This window comes from Convolutriloba macropyga, chromosome 2 (assembly GCF_964194025.1).
Source record: "Convolutriloba macropyga chromosome 2, txConMacr16.3, whole genome shotgun sequence".
In the NCBI taxonomy this organism is placed as follows: Eukaryota; Metazoa; Xenacoelomorpha; order Acoela; family Convolutidae; genus Convolutriloba; species Convolutriloba macropyga.
Window position 1 is genome coordinate 11,609,974 of NC_134469.1, and position 26,672 is coordinate 11,636,645.

The window sequence follows — 26,672 nt, forward strand, 5'->3', positions numbered from 1 at the left end:
TTCAGTTCTGGTTTTCGAGAGCTTGAATAATTCATTTGTTCTCCCTTTTTCTGAATTTTGTTTCAGCATTGGTAAAAAGCTATCGTCTTCTGTCAATTTCGATAAAAGTAGAATGTCATTTAGTTGTATGAACATTGGTAGTGGTAGTATGTTAAGAAGTCTCAGTTGATTTGGATACGGCATGACTTTTTGTCCAAGGATCCATTTGACTACTTTCTTTTGAAATCTTTCAAGCTGTTGTAGCTCACCTCGGTTCGGATTTATACATGCAGAGCCATATAAGAGTACTGGCAAAATTAGTGACTTGTAGAGTCCGAGCTTGATCTCTTGTCTTAGTTGAAGAGCTATGTTTCGTCGAAGTAGGTAGAGTACTTTGTTCGCTTTTTTCAGTCGTTCTTCGATGTGTGTCTTCCACGTCAGGTCATGGGAAACATAGATGCCGAGATCTTTGATGACTTTGGATGACTCTAGTTTAGTGCCCATAAGCTCGTAATTTTGTGTTTGACCTCTTATGCTCAGCTTTGCACATTTGTCCATGGCTAATTTCATTTTATTTTCGCTTACCCACTGTTCAATACCATTGAGATCGTTTTGAACTTGCCAAAACGTTTTCTTCACTGCAAGAATTTTTAGGTCATCCGCGAAGATAAATGGGTCAGAGAAAACTAACACATCAGGTAGGTCATTGATGAATATGCAAAACAGGAGTGGTCCGAGAAGAGAACCTTGGGGTACCCCACTTGTTACATCTAAAGTTTCCGATCTTGTGTTGTCTACCCGAACGAATTGTTTCCTATTGTCTAAGTAGTCAATGATGATTTCTAATAGGCAACCTCCCACTACAATATTTGCAACTTTTTGTACAAGCTCAAAATGCGGCACTTTGTCGAAAGCTTTGGAGAAATCTGTGTAGAATGCTACAATTTCGGTGCTTGATTCGTTATCGAGTGCGTCGTGAATTGATTTCAAGAAGGATAGCATATTTGTATAAACTGAGCGTTTTTTAACAAATCCATGTTGGTGTTCTGTTAGGAATTTTTCGAAGTGAGCGTATAAAGCTGAACAAATGCATTTCTCAAAAACTTTACTGTCAATGTCTAAAAGAGAGACTGGTCGGTAATTTTCTACTTTCCGTCTGTCATCTTTTTTGTAGATTGGTGTCACAGCTGCAATTTTCCAGGAGTTTGGGATTTTTCTCAGTCGTTTTATCTGCTTGAAAAGTACATTTAAATTCTTACTTGTTTCGCGTGCTGTACGTTGGAAAAATGCAGGCGGTATGCCATTTGGGCCTCGCGACTTTGTGGCATCTAGCGAAAGAAGTATTTCGTAGATTGCTTTCTTTGAGATTTCAAAGTTTGTAATTTCAGGATTTCTCAATTTTACATCTTTTATACTGAAAGGAATTTTGGGTGAGAACACTGAGTGAAAGAACTCGTTCATCATGTTGACTTGCTCTTGCATTTTTGTGCTCTGTTGATTTTCTTTGATTAGTAATTTTGGAAGGCTGGGTGATTTTTTCAGGCTTTTCAATTGTTTGAAGATTGTACCGGTATTTCTTGCACGCATGATTTTCTCCTGTTATTCAATCCTGTCCAGTTCCGATGATTCTATCAATTGGTTTTCAAGTTTAAGAACTTCTTGTTTTCGATAACTAGTGGGTTTTTCGGATAAGAGTCGTTTTTGGGTTTGTAGTCTCTTCATGTTGTAAGAAGTGAAACTTGATATCCAGGGAGGTAGACTTTGTCGGTGTCTAGTTCTTTTGGGAACGTGGACCTCGAATATTTGATCCATGTACTGGTAAAATTCTTCGCACATGTTGTTTATGTTAGTGAAGCAAACTGGTTTGAAGGGTTCAGTACTTAAAATTTTATTTATGCTTTCGTAGTCAGCGTTTCCGAAACTTCTAAAATTTCCAAGAGGTACTAGGAAACTTCTAAAATGGTACTAGAAAACTTCTAAAATGGTACTAGGTAACATGTTGACAAAATAGAACAAACACGGGCAAAATTCCAACGATTATTTTGAAACGAAATAACTTCAGAAGGGATAAAAACCATAAGCTTACAAAACGTACTAAATAGGTACCTCGTTAAACCAAAACAACCTGACATTAGTGAGACTAAGTAATGACCACAAAATAACATCTGATACCGGCAGATCTAAAAATTTCACACAGAATATGTTACTAGGACCCGTCATTAATAATAGTAAGTTACAAATTTAGAAAAAGAAAGAAAAGGCAAAATTCAAAAATCAGTTAAATTTTTGTTTTAATTAAAAACGTTAGATATCAACTTTCAACTTGAATCATTGAAAATTTTAACTTTTATGTCCCTAAAAATCAATGAGACCTGTCATCATCCAAAATATGTCGTAAAGAGAACGAAAAAAAAAAGAAAAGAACGAAAAAAACGTGCAAAAAGAAAAAAACGAGATTGAAGCCTTTGAAATTTTAGCAATTCATTAAAAACATTAACGTTTATTATTTTTTTCCGCCTTTCAGCGCCACAAAACCTTCAAAGTCATAACAGCCCTTAGGCATGATGAAAGTATTATATAGGTTCACAGATACTAATTGAAGCAGCCAATTTTATCTCTTATTAGTGAGACTTAGCTATAGGACAGCAGAAAAAACAAATGCAGGCAAAACATAAGCACAAGTTTTACAAATTATTTAACTTTTATCGAAGCAATAAAAATAAGATTTTCTCTGAAAACATAATTCATCTTTCCTTGGACTTATTTGCACGCAAACGGGAATTATCTTTCAGACTCCTGACATGAAAAAATGGCGGTCTGTAATTAACATAAACAAGCAAAGCAAAAATATTTTAAAGGCAGCACCTAAAAAAACCGAATCATTTTCCATTTAATAAATCCACAGGGAGACTAAAATTAGTTCGCCTTGCTATTTGACATTGCGGCCGGTCTTTTGACACAAATAACTTTTTAAAAATTAAATGAAAAAGATATTTTGCAAAAAACTTCAACATATCCGAAAATTATGTATTTTGGATAATTATCGATTTAAATGAAAGAAAAGCCAAATAATTTTATTTCAGAAAACTCTCCTTTGAAACATATAAAACACTAGCCCTATTCGAAGCATAAAAAAGTGCGTCAGCAGTTTGCAGTTCTGTACGTCACGCAAAACCAAAGAAAGTGAGCTAAAGAACCATAGTTGAAGACATTATTGAAAGAATAGGTTGAACTTTAGCTAACATTTAGCTAAAGCTTTGGCCAAAAGAGTCCGATCAAACAGTTCATAAGTCCTCACCTATCTTCAAAAGCAAATTCAAAAACACTTAAACAATTTTGAAAAAATAGCAAAATTTTGTATGGGGAATACATTTTTTGGTCTAGTTTGGCCACTCAATATATACATCTGAGCGAGTTTTGATTGGTATACTTATAATTGCCGTCCAGAGTGGAATTTGTAGTGTGGAAAACAATTTTTTCGTTCTTTCCATGGAGGTTTAATTTTTTTGAACATTAGAATGAACATTAAATTTCAGTTATTTTTAAATCCCATTTCCCGTATTTTTGCTCAAAAAATATCTCAAATAAGTCTAATGTTCACAAAAACTAAATCTCCATGGAAAAAATTGAAAAAATTGTTTTCCACACTATGAAATAAAAATGATTTCCAACTTTTTGGGCCAACATAACAGTAGCCATTTCGGCAACAATTCGGGTGCGAAACAATTACCCTCGCCTAACAGCCGCAGGTCTTATCATACACGCTACCAATGCGTATTGCTTTTGTCTTGGATTTGCATCACGCTACCGATGCCCTCTACATCTACTTGTTTTTTATGTGACATGCTTAATGAGCGCAAACATGTACAGATAATGACTCCAAAATTAACAGTATAGCACGTCTCAAAACGCATGTTTTATGCTAGGCTACAAGATTAAGGATCCTTAAAATATGTTGAGATAGAAGCCCTGTTAACCATTGTGCTCCTGTGCGGCTGATATATAAAATAACAAAGCAGATCAGACATCACGACTAAAACTGCTGAAAACTTAATTTAATAGCTAATTCTTCGATATTGGTAATAGAACCGCAAATCAGCAGCTACAATAAAACTCCATCAATGCAAAACCAAAAGAAATCGTGGAAAGATGCAGCTAATTAATTTTTCCAATTCAGTCTGTTTGTAGCTCTTGGATATATGATGTTTTGATCTCCCGTTTCTTGGGGCGACAAAAATTCCCAACTGGTTTAATTGCTGTCAATTTTGCGCAATCGATATGTTCAGCGTACAGAACTGTGAAAGAAAAAAGAAAGAAAAAAGAAAGCGAGAAAGACAGAGAGAAGTAGAAGGGGATAAATAGAGGACAGAGAGATAGAGAGAGACAAACGGAAAGATAGCAGAGAAACACACAGAGAAAGACAGATAGAATGAGAGAAACAAAGCAAAAGAAAGGAAGAAAATAAGAAAGAAAGAGGAGAACGAAAGCGCAACAAGGAAGAGAGTAGAGAGAGAGAGAGAGCGCGAGGGAAAATGAAAGAGAGAGAGAGAGAGAGAGAGAGACAAATAGGGAAAGAAAAAGAAAGAAAGAATAAGTGTGAAGAACGATAGCTCAAAAACTGTTTGAGCAAAAACAAAACCGGTGAAAAAAACCATTAGTTTTTACAAAAGACCACCGTTCAAAAATGAAATAAAAAAACAAAGAAGACCAAGAGGTTGGAAAAAAGAATTGCTACAAAAGAGAACAATTGACATTTTTATCCCACCAAACACACGGGAACATACCAATTAACTGCTCAAAAATTGCTCTCGAACGCCGGGCAGCATGGTGTTCTTCAGAAATTTTCATGGGTACAAAAGGCAAGGTACCCGACAAGGGTTCGAACCCATGAACCTCTGATTAGCAGTCCTAAAACTTACCAACTACGCTATAACCCCTACTATCCACCGTTTCTCACTGGCGCTTATATATTATCATTAAAGCATGTTTGATTGAGAGCAACTGAGATCCAGCAAACAATAAAGCGTGAAAAATTTACTTGAAAGGGAAGACTGTTCTAGAAAAGGGCAGAATCTGTAAACCTAAAAATTTGCAAAAGAACTTACACGTTTTCAATAAAAGCCATTTTAAAGCTCACGCGTTTAATATATAGGCTAATTTTCCTTCGTCACCTTGACAACAGAAAAATATAAATCAGAAGTAAAAGGATGACAAGCAGTTTGAGCAAGACAACTGCGAATTCAAAATAGTAGAGTAACAGACGATGCCTAGAGTCTAAATATCGATACAGAACAATTTTTAACACAACCAGATTAGCGGCAGTAAGATGAACAAATGGATATTACAAACATAGCCGGCAGATTGCCGGAAAACGGCCATCGTTGACGCACATTGGGATTGAACCAGAGAAAGAAAAAAGAAGGGACATATTGCCATATTTCCCCCATAAGATTCAAAAGGTGTTCTAATTAGGTGTGCAGTTTCAGTTAAAACAATTCTTAATTCAGCTTCTCAATTGAAACCTATTAAGCTTAATTTCAGCTAGCAATCGTTCTATTGAACTTCGATAACCGTATGCACTATTACTTAATAACCGGGCTTCATCTGTTCATCCCGTTTCTTTCAATGTTGCTCTTTTGACGCTGACCGTATTCGCTATATTGCGTAATTCAATGGGTGAAAGAATTGAAAATCGATTCAGTTGAAACAAAGAGTAAGTCAGAAGTCAACCGTTAAAATCGTGACTAATGTAAAACGGAAAAAAACGATTATAATGTAAAGCAAATTAACAAAAAGGAGAGCGGCTAAATAATAGCCGTTGAAAGTCTCACGGCGGCTATCAAAAGCATGTAAGTGACGAATTTCCAAAAAGAATCACAGAAATTTTTATTAAATTGGAAAATAATTCAGACTGCTCAATCAAATTAACTCTTCAAAATACTTTTTTTTCAAACGACTGTATATCCGATTGTCTTTTTAATTTATTTTAAAACTCAGGTGAATCAAGCTTAGACTGAAAAAAATTTAAAGAATGAGATAATTCCCGGTCATAAAACTGATGCAACAATTGATTGTAAAAAACATCTGCAGACAAATGTATCAAAACATAACGGACAGACGTCGGAAGAATTGCTCTCGGACGACTATTCTCAAATCTATTGCACCCTGCTTCAGTCGGTTGGGGAGTACCAAAAAATACTTAGGGGCTTCAAATGACGCCGTTAGAGGTTATTATATACCACTATAACCACTAACAACAACTAAAGTGAAAATTGACACCAATTTCGTCGCACTTTTCATTTGACTTTCAGTAGTAAACTGCCGCAAAGAGTTCAGCTAATGGCTCTTGTGAACGAGAGAGAATTTAGACCAGGCAAAACGAAAAAGTCAAGGGCGCAAAAGCCACTCGAAAAGTCAAATTGGTCTAGTTAAAACTTGGCATTGAAAAAAGACCAAAACGTGTACAATAATTGCCTTAAAATTCTTCCGAGAGCAATTACACACAAAGTCGGACTGATGGCTCTTAAAAGACCACAGAGAGAGTTGTTTTGACATTAGCTAGCTTAAGGTTAGGGATGCTTGCCTTACAGGGTGGGAGGACCAAATCTCACAAAAACAGACTAGCCGTTCACAAAAACCTAATCAAAATCTGCCTCCATTTTTTGACTCTTTGTTAATGACTTTCATCATAATAGAGTAGCTCTAGTGTTTAAACTTGATATTATTGGTGACAATCTCATTTTTTTAAAATATTGAACCCAGAAAAAAGTTGAAAACTACTGGAAGGTCTAGTTACTGAAAATGGCTCCAGTCTTCAACGCTCAAAAATCTCATATGTCAGCTTTGCCTTCTCCTTGACACAGCTCAAAAAAAGAATATTTCGCTGAAACAATTTTTCGCCACCCAAAAACAGACTACGCCAAGCAAAACAACTTTCAAAATTATTCATTCAGACATAGCTAGCATGACACCTGAAGAGCTGCCTAAAAGACTGAAAGCTACACGATCGATATAAATAAGGAAAATACAGATCTGAGCCACTTTGCAAACAGACGAAAAAGTAAAATTAACTAACTTTTCAGTCAAGGAACATTATTAGAAGCAGCTTTTCTTATTTAGGTTATAAGTGTTCACAGAAGCTTAGTAACGGCGATAAATGTCATCAACGTATGTCATTCCAAAAATACTAATACAGTTAACTGATTTAATTATTTCTATTAGTTCAATTGAACCAGCTAACACAATTTAACGAACGATTCGCTTAAAAAGTGTATGAAATGATGCATACAAAAAAAGATCAGCTGAAAAGTGGCATGGGGTCAAGCGATGGGGGGGGGGGGGTGCTAGATGAGAGGGGGATTCACAGGCGGAGGAGGGTGGACAATGGAATTGTTGGGGGGGGGGGGTTGGTCAAGTTTTTAAGATTGAGAACCGCCCTACAGACCATGCAACTGTCTCCTCGAAACAGTTCCGGTTAATCGTTTAGTTAGAGACCAGTAAGTCGCAGGGCTCTAAGAGAGTTGCTCAATCACCTAATGACATCGGGGCGCTACCTGTTTAATCCGTTTTTGAGGACTTATGGTCAGAGGAAAAACAAAGAATAAAGAAGAATCAAAATCCGATAAGACTTTTTCACGTACGGCATTTCCTGTTTAAATTTCCCTCCAACAAAATTATTGGGAAAAACTTAGCCGCAAGCAACTAGAAGACAACCTGGCCGAAAAACCAGCCCTTCAAATAACTGCTTTCTGATGGCAGTAAGCATCAAAGAAGAGTTAATAACTATCTTAATTGGAGCACGAAGAGCACCGAAATCTAAAGATGCTTAGCTTCAATTAATGATTATTACAGACGCAACTCAACTACACAAGTTTGAAAGAAAAATAAAACCATAATAACCAAAATCAACAGCAACCAAAAGTGCTGAAAACAAACACCCACCTGGCAACGAAGTTTTGACTGACATCAAGGAAGAGGAAAAGAGACTCGACAGCAGGAGTGAATGCTTTGTGTCCGGACAACAGATGCTGAGGCAGGATCTGCTGGGTGACCAAGTCAACAACGTACAAAGCCACGTCTTGGGAAATCGGGGGTGGCTTCAGAGGATTCTCAAAGCTCGGGTTCTCCGAGATCCAAGGTCGCACATTCACGTATGCGTACCTGAAGTTATCAGCCCACGAACAATTATGGAGACCATAATTACGAAGCCACTCAAAAGTGCGAGTGAAATCTCTAGCGTACGAAGTTCTGATTGGTTTTTTGAACTGCACTTTTGTTATTACAGAAGCATAATACGAGGCACCGCACAGTTGGAAGTTTTCACATTGGAAACTAATAAGGCAAGTAGTAATATGCGAGCAGATCAGGGGGGGGGGGTAAAAAGACGTACCTATGTATAAAAATTACGTATAGCCCATTTTCCCTCAAATCCCAAAGACGTACCTCACAGCATGATACCCACGCTGTTCACACTAAGGGGATTAGCAAGATAATCCTTTAATAATAATTTAAGATGACTCATTTACAGTTACGAACGACTTTTCAAAAACGTACCTCACAGTATGATAACCAAACTGTTCACACAAAGGGGGATTAGCTAGCTAATGTTTTAATATTAAATTAGATAAGATGACTCATTTACACTTATGTACAGCTTACGTGATTTTGAAAAATGTACCTCACAGCATGATAACCAAGCTGTTCACACGAAGGGGATTAGCAAGATAGTGCCTTAACAAAAAATTAATAAGGTCATCGACCCCCTACCAAATTACATTTTAATAACGTAAATTTCCAAAGACGTACCTCACAGCATGACACCCAAGCTGTTCTCTCAAAGGGGATTAGTTAGGTAATGTTTTAATACTAAATTAGATAGGATGACTCTTTTACAGTTACGTATGGTTTACTTGATTTTCAAAAATGTACCTCACAGTATGATACCCAAGCTGTTCACACGAGGGGGATTAGCAAAAAAGTGCCTTAACAACAAATCAGTAAGGTCATTTACCCTCTACCATTTTACACTTTAATAATGCAAATTTCCAATAACGTACCTCACAGCATGACACCCAAGCTGTTCACACGAGGGGGATTAGCAAGATAGTGCCTTAACAACAAATCAGTAAGGTCATTTACCCCCTACCATATTACACTTTAATAATGTCAATTTCCAAAGACGTACCTCACAGCATGACACCCAAGCTGCTCACACGAAGGGAATTAGCAAGATAGTGCCTTAACAACAAATCAGTAAGGTCATTGACCCCCTACCATATTGCACTTTACTAATGTCAATTTCCAAAGACGTACCTCACCAACATGATACCCAAGCTGTTCCCACGAAGGGGATTAGCAAGATAATCCCTTAATAACAAAATAAGAAGGTTTATTACCCATTCCCATATTACACTTCACTAATGTCAATAGCCCAAGACGCACCTCACAGTATGATATCCAAGCTGTTCACACAAAGGGGATAAGCTAGGTAATGTTTTAATCTTAAAATAGATAGGGTGACTCATTTACAGTTACATACGGCTTACGTGATTTTCAAAAATGTACCTCACAGCATGATACCCAAGCTGTTGACACGAAGTAGATTAGTAAGATAATCCCTTAATAATATTATCCCGCGTAGATAAAAAATACCCAATTCTGTCTAAAAATTACCCAAAACTTGCTAAAAAGTACCGAATTTTTGCCAAAAATAGACAACTGTTACCAAAAATTATCCAATTATTACCAAAAAATACCAAATTCTTGCTTTAAAATACACAATTCTTGCCAAACATATCCAATTCTTGCTAAAAATACCCAACTCTTGAAAAAACACCCAATTCATGACAAAAAATACCGAATTCTGTCAAAAAAATACCCAAAACTTGCTAAAAAGTACCAAAAATTAGACAAATGTTATCAAAAATTATCCAATTATTGCCGAAAAATTCACAATTCTTGCCTAAAAACACACAATTTCTGCCAAAAATACCCAAGTCTTGCTAAAAATATCGAATTCTTGAGAAAAACACACAAATCATGCCAAAAAATACCCAATTTTATCTAAAAAATACCCAAAAAATGCAAAAAAATTACCCAATTCATGCTAAAAAATACCCAATTCTGTCCAAAAACTACACAAAACTTGCTAAAAAGTACCCAATTGCTGCCAAAAAAAGCCAATTATTACAAAAAATTATCCAATTATTGCCAAAAAGTATCAAATTCTTGCTTAAAAAAGCCCAATTCTTGCCACCAGTTCTTGAAAAAAATGCCCAATTCTGACAAACACTTTCCAAAACCTTAAAAGAAATTAACCAATACAGGTTGAAAATAGCCATTTCTTACCAAAAAAAACTACATTTTCGCCAAAAAAAACCTAATTCCTATCAAAACCGAAACAATTCTATTAAAAACTGTCCAATTCCTGCCACTTAAATTTACCAAAAGTAGCTGAATCTTGTCAAAAATACTCAAATTTTACCCAAATTTCTTTAGTATTGTCAAAAAACACCCAAATTATAAGCAATATAACAAAATTTTATCAAAAATTTATCCAAAATATATCAAAAATTATACAACTTGCCATCATCTGTATTTATTTAAATTCAGTCTGTCAATCCAATTATTTAGTGATCTTACAAACATCATTTTCTGACATCTTCTTTTGTAAGAGCGAATCTTCTCAGGTGATCGATAGAGGTTTTATGAGCACAAATTTATCAGGAATTTTTCACTATCGTTAGAAATTCGTCGTAAAATGTATCAATTAAGTCCTAATACCAAAAAAATCATGTCAAACTGTCTTCACAAATACGGACAATTAGGTGATTTCATCCTTGCAAGGGAGCCGCTCAACAAAATGTAGGTCAACTAAGACGTATGATTACCACAATTACCGAATTACAGATACCTAGGTATTGTATGGGGTCATTGAACTCATGTGACCCAAACAAAACTTTACAAGTCTCAGACAACATGGAACTAAGCAGATTCGTCCGTGGACATTTTTGTGACTATGAGTTTGCTTATAGACCAATGTATAAAAATTTACTCGAATTTTTTGAGCAGGAGAGAGAACTTAAATTCCTCTGGTGTTTGTCTGACGACTTTGAAAATTTGCAGAAACCTGATAAGGATAGTGACGAGTGGGAAAATGTGTCAGACAGAGAGTTTTATTGCAAGTAGAGAAGAAGAAAACGCAATTGACCCCAAGTTTGGCATGAAAAAATTTGACAAGACAGCTCCCTTGTCGTGTTTTTCTACGGAAACTGGGCAAGATGCAAAGGAAGAGGTACAGGAAGCGTCGGCTGTTAAAAACACTTCACTAAAGTCTGTCGGAACCAACCTTAGTACAATATGGCTTGCTGGTATGCCTCGCTATACTCTCCCTCACTTGACTAACGAAAAACTCATTACTAACATCACGTGACCTTACTAAAAACAGAAATGACAAACACTAAATCATTCTCTACACAACTTTCATTGACTTAACAAAATGTTTTATAAGATCTTATCGGCTACGAGGTTTTTGTTCCCAATTCTTCTGTGTTTTATTAAGTTTCATTGGCTCGATATATCGAGGTTAATTTTCAAGATATTTCAGTCATTTGTTTCTTTACCCTTACATTGTTCAGTTACCCTTATTCATCCATGTTTTCGTATTTTCTGCTTCTAGATCTCATCTTATGCTCAATTCACCAAAAGTAACTACCAAAAGTAGTAGTTCCAGTCATATCTTTTGGTAGTTTCATTCTTGTCAACATATTCAATTGTTACGGAAACATACTTTCATGGTTTCCCGAAAATGAAAAACGCAAAAACTCTTTCTTATCAGCCTGTAAAATATGGGACAAAAATATAAATTCCGAATAAAATGACCAAAAATTTCCTCATGGAGGACTTATTGGTTAAGCAAGTTCCTTTCTTGACTTTTTCTTTACTAGATTGAAAGTTTTTCGATTACTTGCTGTACTGCACGAATCTGTCGAACGGTCCAGGATACTGTTACATGTTACCAAATTTTCCCAGCTCATGTTTCATGGGTTAACTGGGTTAATCTTTTTTGTTCTTATTAAACTTTTTCATCCTCAATTTTTCAAAAGACTAGACTGCTAATCATTTTTTGATATTGTAATCTAGAAAAAGGAATGTCTCTCGTTGTATTTGATATTGAGTGCTTGGAGGGGAAAATTGTTAAGGAGTTGGGTGTTTTCAAGGACGGAATTGTTTTGGGATTCAGTTTCCTGCCACCAAAAGACTACCAACCTACTTTTCAAGCAAGGTGGAACACTAAAAATTTACATGGGATCAATTCGAGCAGTGGAAAACTGGAATAAATTGAGTTGTCATCAATCATTCACCATTATTGTTCACCTACAACAGAATACTTTGCGAAAAGTTTGGAGAAATGTAATCTCCTCTCAAATTACTTGTGTAAAGATGTGGAGAATCTAGATAATCTTGGTTGTCCAAAATTTTCCAAACTTCTCAACAATTTGGATACTGACTGGGACTGCAGCAACTATCCGTATCGACACGAAAAAACCTTTCACTGTGCACAGAAAAAAGCTTATGCTTTCGGAATTTGGACTCTTGATCATTTTGATAACGTATAATATTTGTAAATTCTAATTGTATTTGTGATCGTTTTGTAAGTACTTGTTTTTATTTTACTACTTTTTAAATCAGAGAAAGGTCGCGTTGGAATATGATTAGCCCGCTGCAGATTATATGATGGCATAATAATGCTAGAAATTGACTAGTTTTCAAAATAATGATAGATATTTCTTTTGAAATTGGGAACCAAGAAATTTCAGTTTAAAAGGTCAGTAAAATGAAAAATTAAAAAATAAATTAAAAAAATATTCGAAAACTTCAAAAACTGGAGATTTGAAAAGGAGAAAAATTTATAAAACACAATTTTTGTTGAAAACCTTATGTCAAAAACGATATTTTGAATCAACATGTATTTTAAAAAATGAGGACTATAAAAAAATTTAATTGAACAAAAGTAGCTTAAAAACATCAAAAACTAACAAACCGAAAATAAAAAAAAATCAATATACACGGTTTTTTGTTTAAAACTTCATGTAATAAAAAACTTTACGTTTTTCATTGTTTTTTATGTTTAACAATGCAAGATAGTGCCTTAAAAAATTAGTTTTAAACAAAAAAACAATAAAAAAATATTAAAATGATAATGTATAAAGATTACGTATAGCCCATTTTACCTCAAATCCCAAAGACGTACCTCACAGCATGATACCCAAGCTGTTCACGCGAGGGGGTTTAGCAAGATAATCCCTAAATATTAAATTAGTAAGGACATTTACCCATTCCCATATTGCGCTTTAATAAGGTAAATTTCCAAAGACGTACCTCACAGCATGACACCCCCAGCAGTTCGCATAAAGGGGATTAGCAAGATAGTGCCATAACAACGAATCAATAAGGTCGTTTACCCCTTACCATATTACACTTTAATAATGTAAGTTTCCGAAGTCGTACCTCACGGCATGACACGCAAGCCGTTCACACGAGGGGGATTAGCAAGATAATCCCTTAATATTAAATTAGTAAGGTCATTTACCCATTCCCATATTGCAGTTTAATAATGTAAATTTCCAAAGATGTACCTCAAAGTATGACACCCAAGCTGTTCACACGAAGGGTATTAGCAAGAAAGTGACTTCACAACAAATTAATAAGGTCATCGATCCCCTACCAAATTACATTTTAATAACATAAATTTCCAAAGACGTACCTCACAGCATGACACCCAAGCAGTTCGCATAAAGGGGATTAGCAAGATAGTGCCATAACAACGAATCAATAAGGTCGTTTACCCCTTACCATATTACACTTTAATAATGTAAGTTTCCGAAGTCGTACCTCACGGCATGACACGCAAGCCGTTCACACGAGGGGGATTAGCAAGATAATCCCTTAATATTAAATTAGTAAGGTCATTTACCCATTCCCATATTGCAGTTTAATAATGTAAATTTCCAAAGATGTACCTCAAAGCATGACACCCAAGCTGTTCACACGAAGGGGATTAGCAAGATAGTGCCTTAACAACAAATCAGTGAGGTCATTGACCCCCTACCATATTACATTCTACCAATGCCAATTTTCAAAAACGTACCTCACAGCATGATACCCCAGATGCTACACGAAAGAGATTAGCAAGATAGTGCCTTAAAAAAATAGTTAGGTCATTTACCCTTATCAAGTTGCACTTTACTAACGTCAGATTCCAAAGACGTACCTCACATCATGATACCCAAGTTGTTCACACGAAAAGGGTTAGCAAGATAGTCCCTTAACAACGAATTTGTTAAGAATGAGTCATATGTTCACCAGAAGGAACTAGGGGTATTAGTAGGTATTAAAGAAACAGTGGGTATCTAACTGTTGGGACATAAGCTAATTACTCAATATCATGGGTCTTTTTTGAATTGGGTATATATTTAATTAGGTATTTTATTGTAAAATTGTGAATTGGGTATATATTGAATTGGGTATTTTTATGTAAAAGTTTGAATTTAATTATTTTGTTTGAAAATGTTTTACTAAAATAGTTTTTAATCAAAGATTTCGTTTTCTACATAAGGTTTTTAACGAAAAATGTAAATTTTAATGTTTTTCATTTTTCTATTTTTCCATTTTCCAGTTTTTGAAGTTTTTCCAAAGTAAAATTTTCATTTTTATTGTTTTTATTAAAAAAAATTGTTTTACTAAAATAATTTTTTTTTCAAAAATGTCGTTTTTTACATAACAGTTAACAAAAAATGTAAATTTTGTTGTTTTTTGTTTTTCTATTTTTACATTTTTCAGTTTTTGAAGTTTTTTAATGTAAAATTTTCAACATAATTACTTTTTTATTAAAAAATGTCGTTTTACTTAAATACTTGTTTTTCAAAATTGTCGTTTTTTACATAAGGTTTTTAACAAAAATGAAATATTGTTGTTTTTTATTTTTCTATTTTTACATTTTTCAGTTTTTTAATTTAAAATTTTCAACATAATAACATTTTTATTAAAAAATGTCGTTTTACTAAAATACTTTTTTTCAAAATTGTCGTTTTTCACATAAGGTTTTTCACAAAAAATGTTAACTTTGTTGTTTCTTATTTTTCTATTTTAAACAATTTTCAGTTTTTGGAGTTTTTTTCAAGTAAAATTTTCAATTTAATTATTTTTTTCATTACCCTTACATTGTTCAGTTACCCTTATTCATCCATGTTTTCTTATTTTCTGCTTCTAGATCTCATCTTTTGCCCAATTCACCAAAAGTAACTACCAAAAGTAGTAGTTCCAGTCAAATCTTTTGGTAGTTTCATTCTTGTCAACATATTCAATTGTTACGGAAACATACTTTCATGGTTTCCCGAAAATGAAAAACGCAAAAACTCTTTCTTATCAGCCTGTAAAATAAGGGACACAAATATAAATTCCGAATAAAATGACCAAAAATTTCCTCATGGAGGACTTATTGGTTAAGCAAGTTCCTTTCTTGACTTTTTCTTTATTAGATTGAAAGTTTTTCGATTACTTGCTGTACTGCACGATTCTGCCGAACGGTCCAGGATACTGTTACATGTTACCAAATTTTCCCAGCTCATGTTTTATGGGTTAACTGGGTTAATCTTTTTTGTTCTTATTAAACTTTTCCATCCTCAATTTTTCAAAAGACTAGACTGCTAATCATTTTTTGATATTGTAATCTAGAAAAAGGAATGTCTCTCGTTGTATTTGATATTGAGTGCTTGGAGGGGACAATTGTTAAAGAGTTGGGTGTTTTCATGGACGGAATTGTTTTGGGATTCAGTTTCCTGCCACCAAAAGACTACCAACCTACTTTTCAAGCAAGGTGGAACACTAAAAATTTACATGGGATCAATTGGAGCGGTGGAAAACTGGAATATATTGAGTTGTCATCAATCATTCACCATTATTGTTCACCTACAACAGAATACTTCGCGAAAGGTTTGGAGAAATGTAATCTCCTCTCAAATTACTTGTGTAAAGATCTGGAGAATCTAGATGATCTTGGTTGTCCAAAAGTTTCCAAACTTCTCAACAATTTGGATACTGACTGGGATTGCAGCAACTATCCGTATCGACACAAAAAAACCTTTCACAGTGCAGAAAAAAAGCTTATGCTTTCGGAATTTGGACTCTTGATCATTTTGATAACGTAAAATATTTGTAATTTCTTTGTAATTTGTAATTGTATTTGTGATCGTTTTGTAATTAATTATTTTTATTTTACTACTTTTTAAATCAGAGAAAGGTCGCATTGGAATATGATTAGCTCGCTGCAGATTATATGATGGCATAATAATGCTAGAAATTGACTAGTTTTCAAAATAATAATAGATATTTCTTTTGAAATTGGGAACCAAGAAATTTCAGTTTAAAAGGTCAGTAAAATGAAAAATTAAAAATTAAATTAAAAAAATATTCGAAAACTTCAAAAACTGGAGATTTGAAAAGGAGAAAAATTTATAAAACACAATTTTTGTTGAAAACCTTATGTCAAAAACGATATTTTGAATCAACATGTATTTTAAAATAAAAGAGGACTATAAAAAAATTTAATTGAACAAAAGTAGCTTAAAAACATCAAAAACTAACAAACCGAAAATAAAAAAAAATCAATATACACGTTTTTTTTGTTTAAAACTTCATGTAATAAAAAACTTTACGTTTTTCATTGTTTTTTATGTTAAACAATGCAAGATAGTGCCTTCAAAAATTAGTTTTAAACAAAAAAACAATAAAAAAAATATTAAAATGATAATGTATAAAGATTACGTATAGCCCATTTTACCTCAAATCCCAAAGACGTACCTTACAGCATGATACCCAAGCTGTTCACGCGAGGGGGTTTAGCAAGATAATCCCTAAATATTAAATTGGTAAGGTCAATTACCCATTCCCATATTGCGCTTTAATAAGGTAAATTTCCAAAGACGTACCTCACAGCATGACAACCAAGCAGTTCGCATAAAGGGGATTAGCAAGAAAGTGTTTTCACAACAAATTAATAAGGTCATCGATCCCCTACCAAATTACATTTTAATAACATAAATTTCCAAAGACGTACCTCACAGCATGACACCCAAGCAGTTCGCATAAAGGGGATTAGCAAGATAGTGCCATAACAACGAATCAATAAGGTCGTAACCCCTTACCATATTACACTTTAATAATGTAAGTTTCCGAAGTCGTACCTCACGGCATGACATGCAAGCCGTTCACACGAGGGGGATTAGCAAGATAATCCCTTAATATTAAATTAGTAAGGTCATTTACCCATTCCCATATTGCAGTTCAATAATGTAAATTTCCAAAGACGTACCTCACAGCATGAAACGCAAGCTGTTCACACGAAGGGGATTAGCAAGATAGTGCCTTAACAACAAATCAGTGAGGTCATTGACCCCCTACCATATTACATTCTACCAATGCCAATTTTCAAAAACGTACCTCACAGCATGATACCCAAGATGCTACACGAAAGAGATTAGCAAGATAGTGCCTTAAAAAAATAGTTAGGTCATTTACCCTTATCAAGTTGCAGTTTACTAACGTCAGATTCCAAAGACGTACCTCACAGCATGATACCCAAGTTGTTCACACGAAAAGGGTTAGCAAGATAGTCCCTTAACAACAAATTTTTAAGAATGAGTCATATGTTCACCAGAAGGAACTAGGGGTATTAGTAGGTATTAAAGAAACACTGGGTATCCAACTGTTGGGACATAAGCTAAATACTCAATATCATGGGTCTTTTTTGAATTGGGTATATATTGAATTAGGTATTTTATTGTAAAATTGTGAATTGGGTATATATTGAATTGGGTATATTTATGTAAAATTTTGAATTTAATTATTTTGTTTGAAAATGTTTTACTAAAATAGTTTTTAATCAAAGATTTCGTTTTCTACATAAGGTTTTTAACGAAAAAGGTAAATTTTAATGTTTTTCATTTTTCTATTTTTCCATTTTTCAGTTTTTGAAGTTTTTCGAATGTAAAATTTTCATTTTTATTGTTTTTTATTAAAAAATATTGTTTCACTAAAATAATTTTTTTTTCAAAAATGTCGTTTTTTACATAACAGTTAACAAAAAATGTAAATTTTGTTGTTTTTTGTTTTTCTATTTTTACATTTTCCAGTTTTTGAAGTTCTTTAATGTAAAAATTTCAACATAATTACTTTTTTATTAAAAAATGTCGTTTTACTAAAATACTTTTTTTTCAAAATTGTCGTTTTTTACATAAGGTTTTTAACAAAAAATGTAAATATTGTTGTTTTTTATTTTTCTATTTTTACATTTTTCAGTTTTTGAAGTTTTTTAATGTAAAATTTTCAACATAATTACTTTTTTATTAAAAAATGTCGTTTTACTAAAATACCTTTTTTTCAAAATTGTCGTTTTTCACATAAGGTTTTTAACAAAAAATGTAAATTTTGTTGTTTTTTATTTTTCTATTTTTACATTTTTCATTGAAAATTTCACATTAAAAAACTTCAAAAACTGAAAAAAGTGAAAATACTTTTTTTGTTAAAAAACTTATGTAAAAAACGACATTTTTGAAGAGAAAATTTTTAGTAAAACAATATTTTTTAATGAAAAAATTAATTAAATTGAAAGTTTTACATGAAAAAAACTCCAAAAAACTGAAAATTGTAAAAAATAGAAAAATAAGAAACAACAAAGTTTACATTTTTTGTTGAAAACCTTATGTAAAAAACGACAATTTTGAAAAAAAAGTATTTTAGTAAAACGACATTTTTTAATAAAAAAGTAATTATGTTGAAAATTTTACATTAAAAAACTTCAAAAACTGAAAAATGTAAAAATAGAAAAATAAAAAACAACAAAATTTACATTTTTTGTTAAAAACCTTATGTGAAAAACATTTTTGAAAAAAAATTATTTTAGTAAAACGACACTTTTCAATGAAAAAAATTAAATTAAAAATTTTACATTGAAAAACTTCAAAAACTGAAAAATTTAAAAATACAAAAACAAAAAACAACAAAATTTACATTTTTTGTTGACTCTTATGTAAAAAACGACATTTTTGAAAAAAAAAATTATTTAAGTAAAACAATATTTTTTAATAAAAAACAATAAAAATGAAAATTTTACATTGGAAAAACTTCAAAAACTGAAAAATGGAAAAATAGAAAAATAAAAAACATTAAAAATTACATTTTTCGTTAAAAACCTTATGTAGAAAACGAAATCTTTGATTAAAAACGATTTCAGTAAAACATTTTCAAACAAAATAATTAAATTCAAAATTTTACATAAAAATACCCAATTCAATATATACCCAATTCACAATTTTACAATAAAATACCTAATTCAATATATACCCAATTCAAAAAAGAGCCATGATATTGAGTAATTAGCTTATGTCCCAACAGTTGGATACCCACTGTTTCTTTAATACCTACTAATACCCCTAGTTCCTTCTGATGAACATATGACTCATTCTAACAAATTTGTTGTTAAGGCACTATCTTGCTAATCCCTTTCGTGTGAACAACTTGGGTATCATGCTGTGAGGTACGTCTTTGGAATCTGACGTTAGTAAAGTGCAACTTGATAAGGGTAAATGACCACCAAATTTTTTAAGGCACTAACTTGCTAATCTCTTTCGTGTAGCATCTTGAGTATCATGCTGTGAAATACGTTTTTGAAAATTGGCATTGGTAGAATGTAATATGGTAGGGGGTCAATGACCTCACTGATTTGTTGTTAAGGCACTATCTTGCTAATCCCCTTCGTGTGAACAGCTTGGGTGTCATGCTTTGAGGTACGTCTTGGGAAATTTACATGATTAAACTGCAATATGGGAATGGGTAAACGACCATACTAATTTAATATTAAGGGATTATCTTGCTAATCCCCCTCGTGTGAACGGCTTGCGTGTCATGCCGTGAGGTACGACTTCGGAAACTTACATTATTAAAGTGTAATATGGTAAGGGGTAAACGACCTTACTGATTCGTTGTTAAGGCACTATCTTGCTAATCCCCTTTATGCGAACTGCTTGGGTGTCATGCTGTGAGGTACGTCTTTGGAAATTTACCTTATTAAAGCGCAATATAGGAATGGGTAAATGACCTTACTAATTTAATATTTAGGGATTATCTTGCTAAACCCCCTCGCGTGAACAGCTTGGGTATAATGCTGTGAGGTACGTCTTTGGGATTTGAGGTAAAATGGGCTATAGGTAATCTTTATACATTATCATTTTATTATTTTTTTTATTGTTTTTTGTTTAAAACTAACTTTTTAAGGCACTATCTTGCATTGTATAACATAAAAAACGATGAAAAACGTAAAGTTTTTTATTAAATGAAGTTTTAAACAAAAAAACGTGTATACTGATTTTTTTTTATTTTCGGTTTGTTAGTTTTTGATGTTTTTAAGCTACTTTTGTTCAATTAAAATTTTTTATAGTCGTTTTTTTTTTTAAAATACATGTTGATTCAAAATATCGTTTTTGACATAAGGTTTTCAACAAACATTGTGTTTTTTAAATTTTTCTCCTTTTCAAATCTCCAGTTTTTGAAGTTTTCGAATATTTTTTTAATGTAATTTTTAATATTTCATTTTACTGTGACCTTTTAAACTGAAATTTCTTGTTTCCCAATTTCAAAAGAAATATCTATTATTATTTTGAAAACTAGTCAATTTCTAGCATTATTGTGCCATCATATAATCTGCAGCGAGCTAATCATATTCCAATGCGACCTTTCTCTGATTTAAAAAGTAGTAAAATAAAAACAATTAATTACAAAACGATCACAAATACAATTAGAAATTACAAATATACGTTATCAAAATGATCAAGAGTCCAAATTCCGAAAGCATAAGCTTTCTTCTCTGCACAGTGAAAGGTTTTTTCGTGTCGATACGGATAGTTGCTGCAATCCCAGTCAGTATCCAAATTGTTGAGAAGTTTGGAAACTTTTGGACAACCAAGATCATCTAGATTATCCACATCTTTACACAAGTAATTTGAGAGGAAATTACATTTCTCCAAACCTTTCGCAAAGTATTCTGTTGTAGGTGAACAATAATGGTGAATGATTGATGACAACTCAATTTATTCCAGTTTTCCACTGCTCCAATTGATCCCATGTAAATTTTTAGTGTTCCACCTTGCTTGAAAAGTAGGTTGGTAGTCTTTGGGTGCCAGGAAACTGAATCCCAAAACAATTCCGTCCTTGAAAACACCCAACTCCTTAACAATTTTCCCCTCCGAGCACTCAATATCAAATACAACGAGAGACATTCCTTTTTCTAGATTACAATATCAAAAAATGATTAGCCAAAAGTTTAATAAGAACAAAAAAGATTAACCCAGTTAACCCATGAAACATGAGCTGGGAAAATTTGGTAACATGTAACAGTATCCTGGACCCTTCGGCAGAATCGTGCAGTACAGCAAGTAATCGAAAAACTTTCAATCTAGTAAAGAAAAGGTCAAGAAAGGAACTTGCTTAACCAATAAGTCCTGCATGAGGAAATTTTTGGTCAATTTATTCGGAATTTATATTTTTGTTCCATATTTTACACGCTGATAAGAAAGAGTTTTTGCGTTTTTCATTTTCGGGAAACCATGAAAGTATGTTTCCGTAACAATTGAATATGTTGACAAGAATGAAACTACCAAAAAATATGACTGGAACTACTACTTTTGGTAGTTACTTTTGGTGAATTGAGCAAAAGATGAGATCTAGAAGCAGAAAATAAGAAAACATGGATGAATAAGGGTAACTGAACAATGTAAGGGTAAAGAAACAAATGACTGAAATATCTTGAAAATTAACCTCGATATATCGAGCCAATGAATCTTAATTAAAACACAGAAGAATTAGGAACAAAAAACCTCGTAGCCGATAAGATCTTATAAAACATTTTGTTAAGTCAATAAAAGTTGTGTAGAAAATGATTTAGTTTTTGTCATTTCTGTTTTTAGTAAGGTCACGTGATGTTAGTAATGAGTTTTTCATTAGTCAAGTGAGGGAGAGTATAGCGAGGCATACCAGCAAGCTAGATTGTACTAAGGTTGGTTCCGACAGACTTTAGTGAAGTGTTTTTAACAGCCGACGCTTCCTGTACCTCTTCCTTTGCATCTTGCCCAGTTTCCGTAGAAAAACGCGACAAGGGAGCTGTCTTGTCAAATTTTTTCATGCCAAACTTGGGGTCAATTGCGTTTTCTTCTTCTCTACTTGCAATAAAACTCTCTGTCTGACACATTTCCCACTCGTCACAATCCTTATCAGGTTTCTGCAAATTTTCAAAGTCTTCAGACAAACACCAGAGGAATTTAAGTTCTATCTCCTGCTCAAAAAATCCGAGTAAATTTTTATACATTGGTCTATAAGAAAACTCATAGTCACAAAAATTTCCACGGACGAATCTGCTTAGTTCCATGTTGTCTGAGACTTGTAAAGTTTTGTTTTCGATGTGGGTCACATGAGTTCAATGACCCCATACAATACCTAGGTATCTGTAATTCGGTAATTGTGGTAATCATACGTCTTAGTTGACCTACATTTTGTTGAGCGGCTCCCTTGCAAGGATGAAATCACCTAATTGTCCGTATTTGTGAAGACAGTTTGACGTGATTTTTTTGGTATTAGGACTTAATTGATACATTTTACGACTAATTTCTAACGATAGTGAAAAATTCCTGATAAATTTGTGCTCATAAAACCTCTATCGATCACCTGAGAAGATTCGCTCTTACAAAAGAAGATGTCAGAAAATGATGTTTGTAAGATCACTAAATAATTGGATTGACAGACTGAATTTAAATAAATACAGATGATGGCAAGTTGTATAATTTTTGATATATTTTGGATAAATTTTTGATAAAATTTTGTTATATTGCTTATAATTTGGGTGTTTTTTGACAATACTAAAGAAATTTGGGTAAAATTTGAGTATTTTTGACAAGATTCAGCTACTTTTGGTAAATTTAAGTGGCAGGAATTGGACAGTTTTTAATAGAATTGTTTCGGTTTTGATAGGAATTAGGTTTTTTTTGGCGAAAATGTAGTTTTTTTTGGTAAGAAATGGCTATTTTCAACCTGTATTGGTTAATTTCTTTTAAGGTTTTGGAAAGTGTTTGTCAGAATTGGGCATTTTTTTCAAGAATTGGGGTTTTTTTTATCAAGAATTGGGTATTTTGGCAAGAATTGGGCATTTTTAAGCAAGAATTTGATATTTTTTGGCAATAAATGGATAATTTTTTGTAATAATTGGCTTTTTTGGCAGCAATTGGTTACTTTTTAGCAAGTTTTGTGTAGTTGTTAGACAAAATTGGGTATTTTTTTAGCATGAATTGGGTAATTTTTTTGCAATTTTTGGGTATTTTTTAGATAAAATTGGGTATTTTTTGGCATGATTTGTGTGTTTTTCTCAAGAATTCAATATTTTTAGCAAGAATTGGGTATTTTTGGCAGAATTTGTGTGTTTTAGGCAAGAATTGTGAATTTTTCGGCAATAATTGGATAATTTTTGATAACATTTGTCTAATTTTTGGTACTTTTTAGCAAGTTTTGGGTTTTTTTTTTTAAAGAATTCGGTATTTTTTGGCATGAATTGGGTGTTTTTTCAAGAGTTGGGTATTTTTAGCAGGAATTGGATATTTTTGGCAAGAATTGTGTATTTTAAAGCAAGAATTTGGTATTTTTTGGTAATAATTGGATAATTTTTGGTAACAGTTGTCTACTTTTAGCAAGAATTCGGTACTTTTTAGCAAGTTTTGGGTAATTTTTAGACAGAATTGGGTATTTTTTATCTACGAGGGATAATATTATTAAGGGATTATCTTACTAATCTACTTCGTGTCAACAGCTTGGGTATCATGCTGTGAGGTACATTTTTGAAAAACACGTAAGCCGTACGTAACTGTAAATGAGTCACCCTATCTATTTTAATATTAAAACATTACCTAGCTTATCCCCTTTGTGTGAACAGCTTGGATATCATACTGTGAGGTGCGTCTTGGGCTATTGACATTAGTGAAGTGTAATATGGGAATGGGTAATTGACCTTCTTATTTTGTTATTAAGGGATTATCTTGCTAATCCCCTTCGTGGGAACAGCTTGGGTATCAGGTTGTGAGGTACGTCTTTGGAAATTGACATTAGTAAAGTGCAATATGGTAGGGGGTCAATGACCTTACTGATTTGTTGTTAAGGCACTCTCTTGCTAATTCCCTTCGTGTGAACAGCTTGGGTGTCATGCTGTGAGGTACGTCTTTGAAAATTGACATTAGTAAAGTGTAATATGGTAGGGGGTAAATGACCTTACTGATTTGTTGTTAAGGCACTATCTTGCTAATCCCCCTCGTGTGAACAGCTTGGGTGTCATGCTGTGAGGTACCTTATTGGAAATTTGCATTATTAAAGTGTAATATGGTAGAGGGTCAATGACCTTACTGATTTATTGTTAAGGCACTATTTTGCTAATCCCCCTCGTGTGAACAGCTTGGGTATCATACTGTGAGGTACATTTTCGAAAATCACGTCAACCATACGTAACTGTAAATGAGTCATCCTATCTAATTTAGTATTAAAACATTACCTAGCTAATCCCCTTTGTCAACAGCTTGGGTGTCATGCTGTGAGGTGCATTTTTGAAAAGTCGTACGTAACTGTATATGAGTCGTCCTAAATTCTTTTTGAAGGATTATCTTGCTAATCCCCTTCGTGTGAACAGCTTGGGTATCATGCTGTGAGGTACACTTTTGAAAATTTACATTATTAAAGTGTAAAATGGTAGGGGGTCAATGGCCTTACTGATTCGTTGTTAAGGCACTGTCTTGCTAATCCCTTTAGTGTGAACAGCTTGGGTGTTATGCTGTGAGGTACGTCTTTGTAAACTTACATTAGTAAAATGTAATATGCTAGTGGGTCAATGTCCTTACTAATTTCTTAAGGCACTGTCTTGCTAATCCCCTTCGTGTGAACAGCTTGGGTATCATGCTGTGAGGTACACTTTTGAAAATCACGTAAACCGTACGTAAGTGTAAATGAGTCACCCTATCTAATTTAATATTAAAACATTACCTAACTAATCCCCTTTGAGAGAACAGCTTGGGTGTCATGCTGTCAGGTACGTCTTTGGAAATTTACATTAGTAAACTGTAATAAGGTAGGTGGTCGATGACCTTATTAATTTGTTGTTAAGGCACTATCTTGCTAATCCCCTTCGTGTGAGCAGCTTGCGTGTCATGCTGTGAGGTACGTCTTTGGAAATTTACGTTATTAAAGTGTTATTTGGTAGGGGGTTGATGACCTTAATAATTTGTTCTTTAGGTAATATCTTCCTAATGCCCTTCGTGTGAACAGCTTGGGTGTCATGCTGTGAGGTACGTCTTTGGAACTTTATGTTATTAAAATGTAATGTGGTAGGGGATCGATGACCTTATTAATTTGTTGTGAAGTCACTTTCTTGCTAATCCCCTTCGGGTGAACAGCTTGGGTGTCATGCTGTGAGGTACGTCTTTGGAAATTTACGTTATTAAAATGTAATTTGGTAGGGGGTCGATGACCTTAATAATTTGTTCTTTAGGTAATATCTTGCTAATGCCCTTCGTGTGAACAGCTTGGGTGTCATGCTGTGAGGTACGTCTTTGGAAATTTATGTTATTAAAATGTAATTTGGTAGGGGATCGATGACCTTATTAATTTGTTGTGAAGTCACTTTCTTGCTAATCCCCTTCGTGGGAACAGCTTGGGTATCATGTTGTGAGGTACGTCTTTGGAAATTGACATTAGTAAAGTGCAATATGGTAGGGGGTCAATGACCTTACTGATTTGTTGTTAAGGCACTATCTTGCTAATTCCCTTCGTGTGAACAGCTTGGGTGTCATGCTGTGAGGTACGTCTTTGAAAATGGACATTAGTAAAGTGTAATATGGTAGGGGGTAAATGAACTTACTGATTTGTTGTTAAGGCACTATCTTGCTAATCCCCCTCGTGTGAACAGCTTGGGTGTCATGCTGTGACGTACGTTATTGGAAATTTGCATTATTAAAGTGTAAAATGGTAGAGGGTCAATGACCTTACTGATTTATTGTTAAGGCACTATTTTGCTAATCCCCCTCGTGTGAACACCTTGGGTATCATACTGAGGTACATTTTCGAAAATCACGTCAACCATACGTAACTGTAAATGAGTCATCCTATCTAATTTAGTATTAAAACATTACCTAGCTAATCCCCTTTGTCAACAGCTTGGGTGTCATGCTGTGAGGTGCATTTTTGAAAAGTCGTACGTAACTGTAAATGAGTCGTCCTAAATTCTTTTTGAAGGATTATCTTGCTAATCCCCTTCGTGTGAACAGCTTGGGTATCATGCTGTGAGGTACACTTTTGAAAATTTACATTATTAAAGTGTAAAATGGTAGGGGGTCAATGGCCTTACTGATTCGTTGTTAAGGCACTGTCTTGCTAATCCCTTTAGTGTGAACAGCTTGGGTGTTATGCTGTGAGGTACGTCTTTGTAAACTTACATTAGTAAAATGTAATATGCTAGTGGGTCAATGTCCTTACTAATTTCTTAAGGCACTGTCTTGCTAATCCCCTTCGTGTGAACAGCTTGGGTATCATGCTGTGAGGTACACTTTTGAAAATCA

General features: G+C 33.6%; 1 protein-coding gene across 2 annotated transcripts in view; it reads right to left on the reverse strand.

Annotated features, from left to right (window-relative positions):
• The window catches only part of LOC142356485 (uncharacterized), a 99,880-nt gene that overhangs the window by 5,241 nt on the left and 67,967 nt on the right, over nt 1-26,672 (reverse strand). For both annotated transcript variants that reach the window (XM_075408390.1, XM_075408382.1), the window contains one exon: nt 7,921-8,139. In XM_075408390.1, coding sequence (XP_075264505.1) covers nt 7,921-8,139 — 219 coding nt within the window. The remainder of the gene's footprint in view (nt 1-7,920; nt 8,140-26,672) is intronic.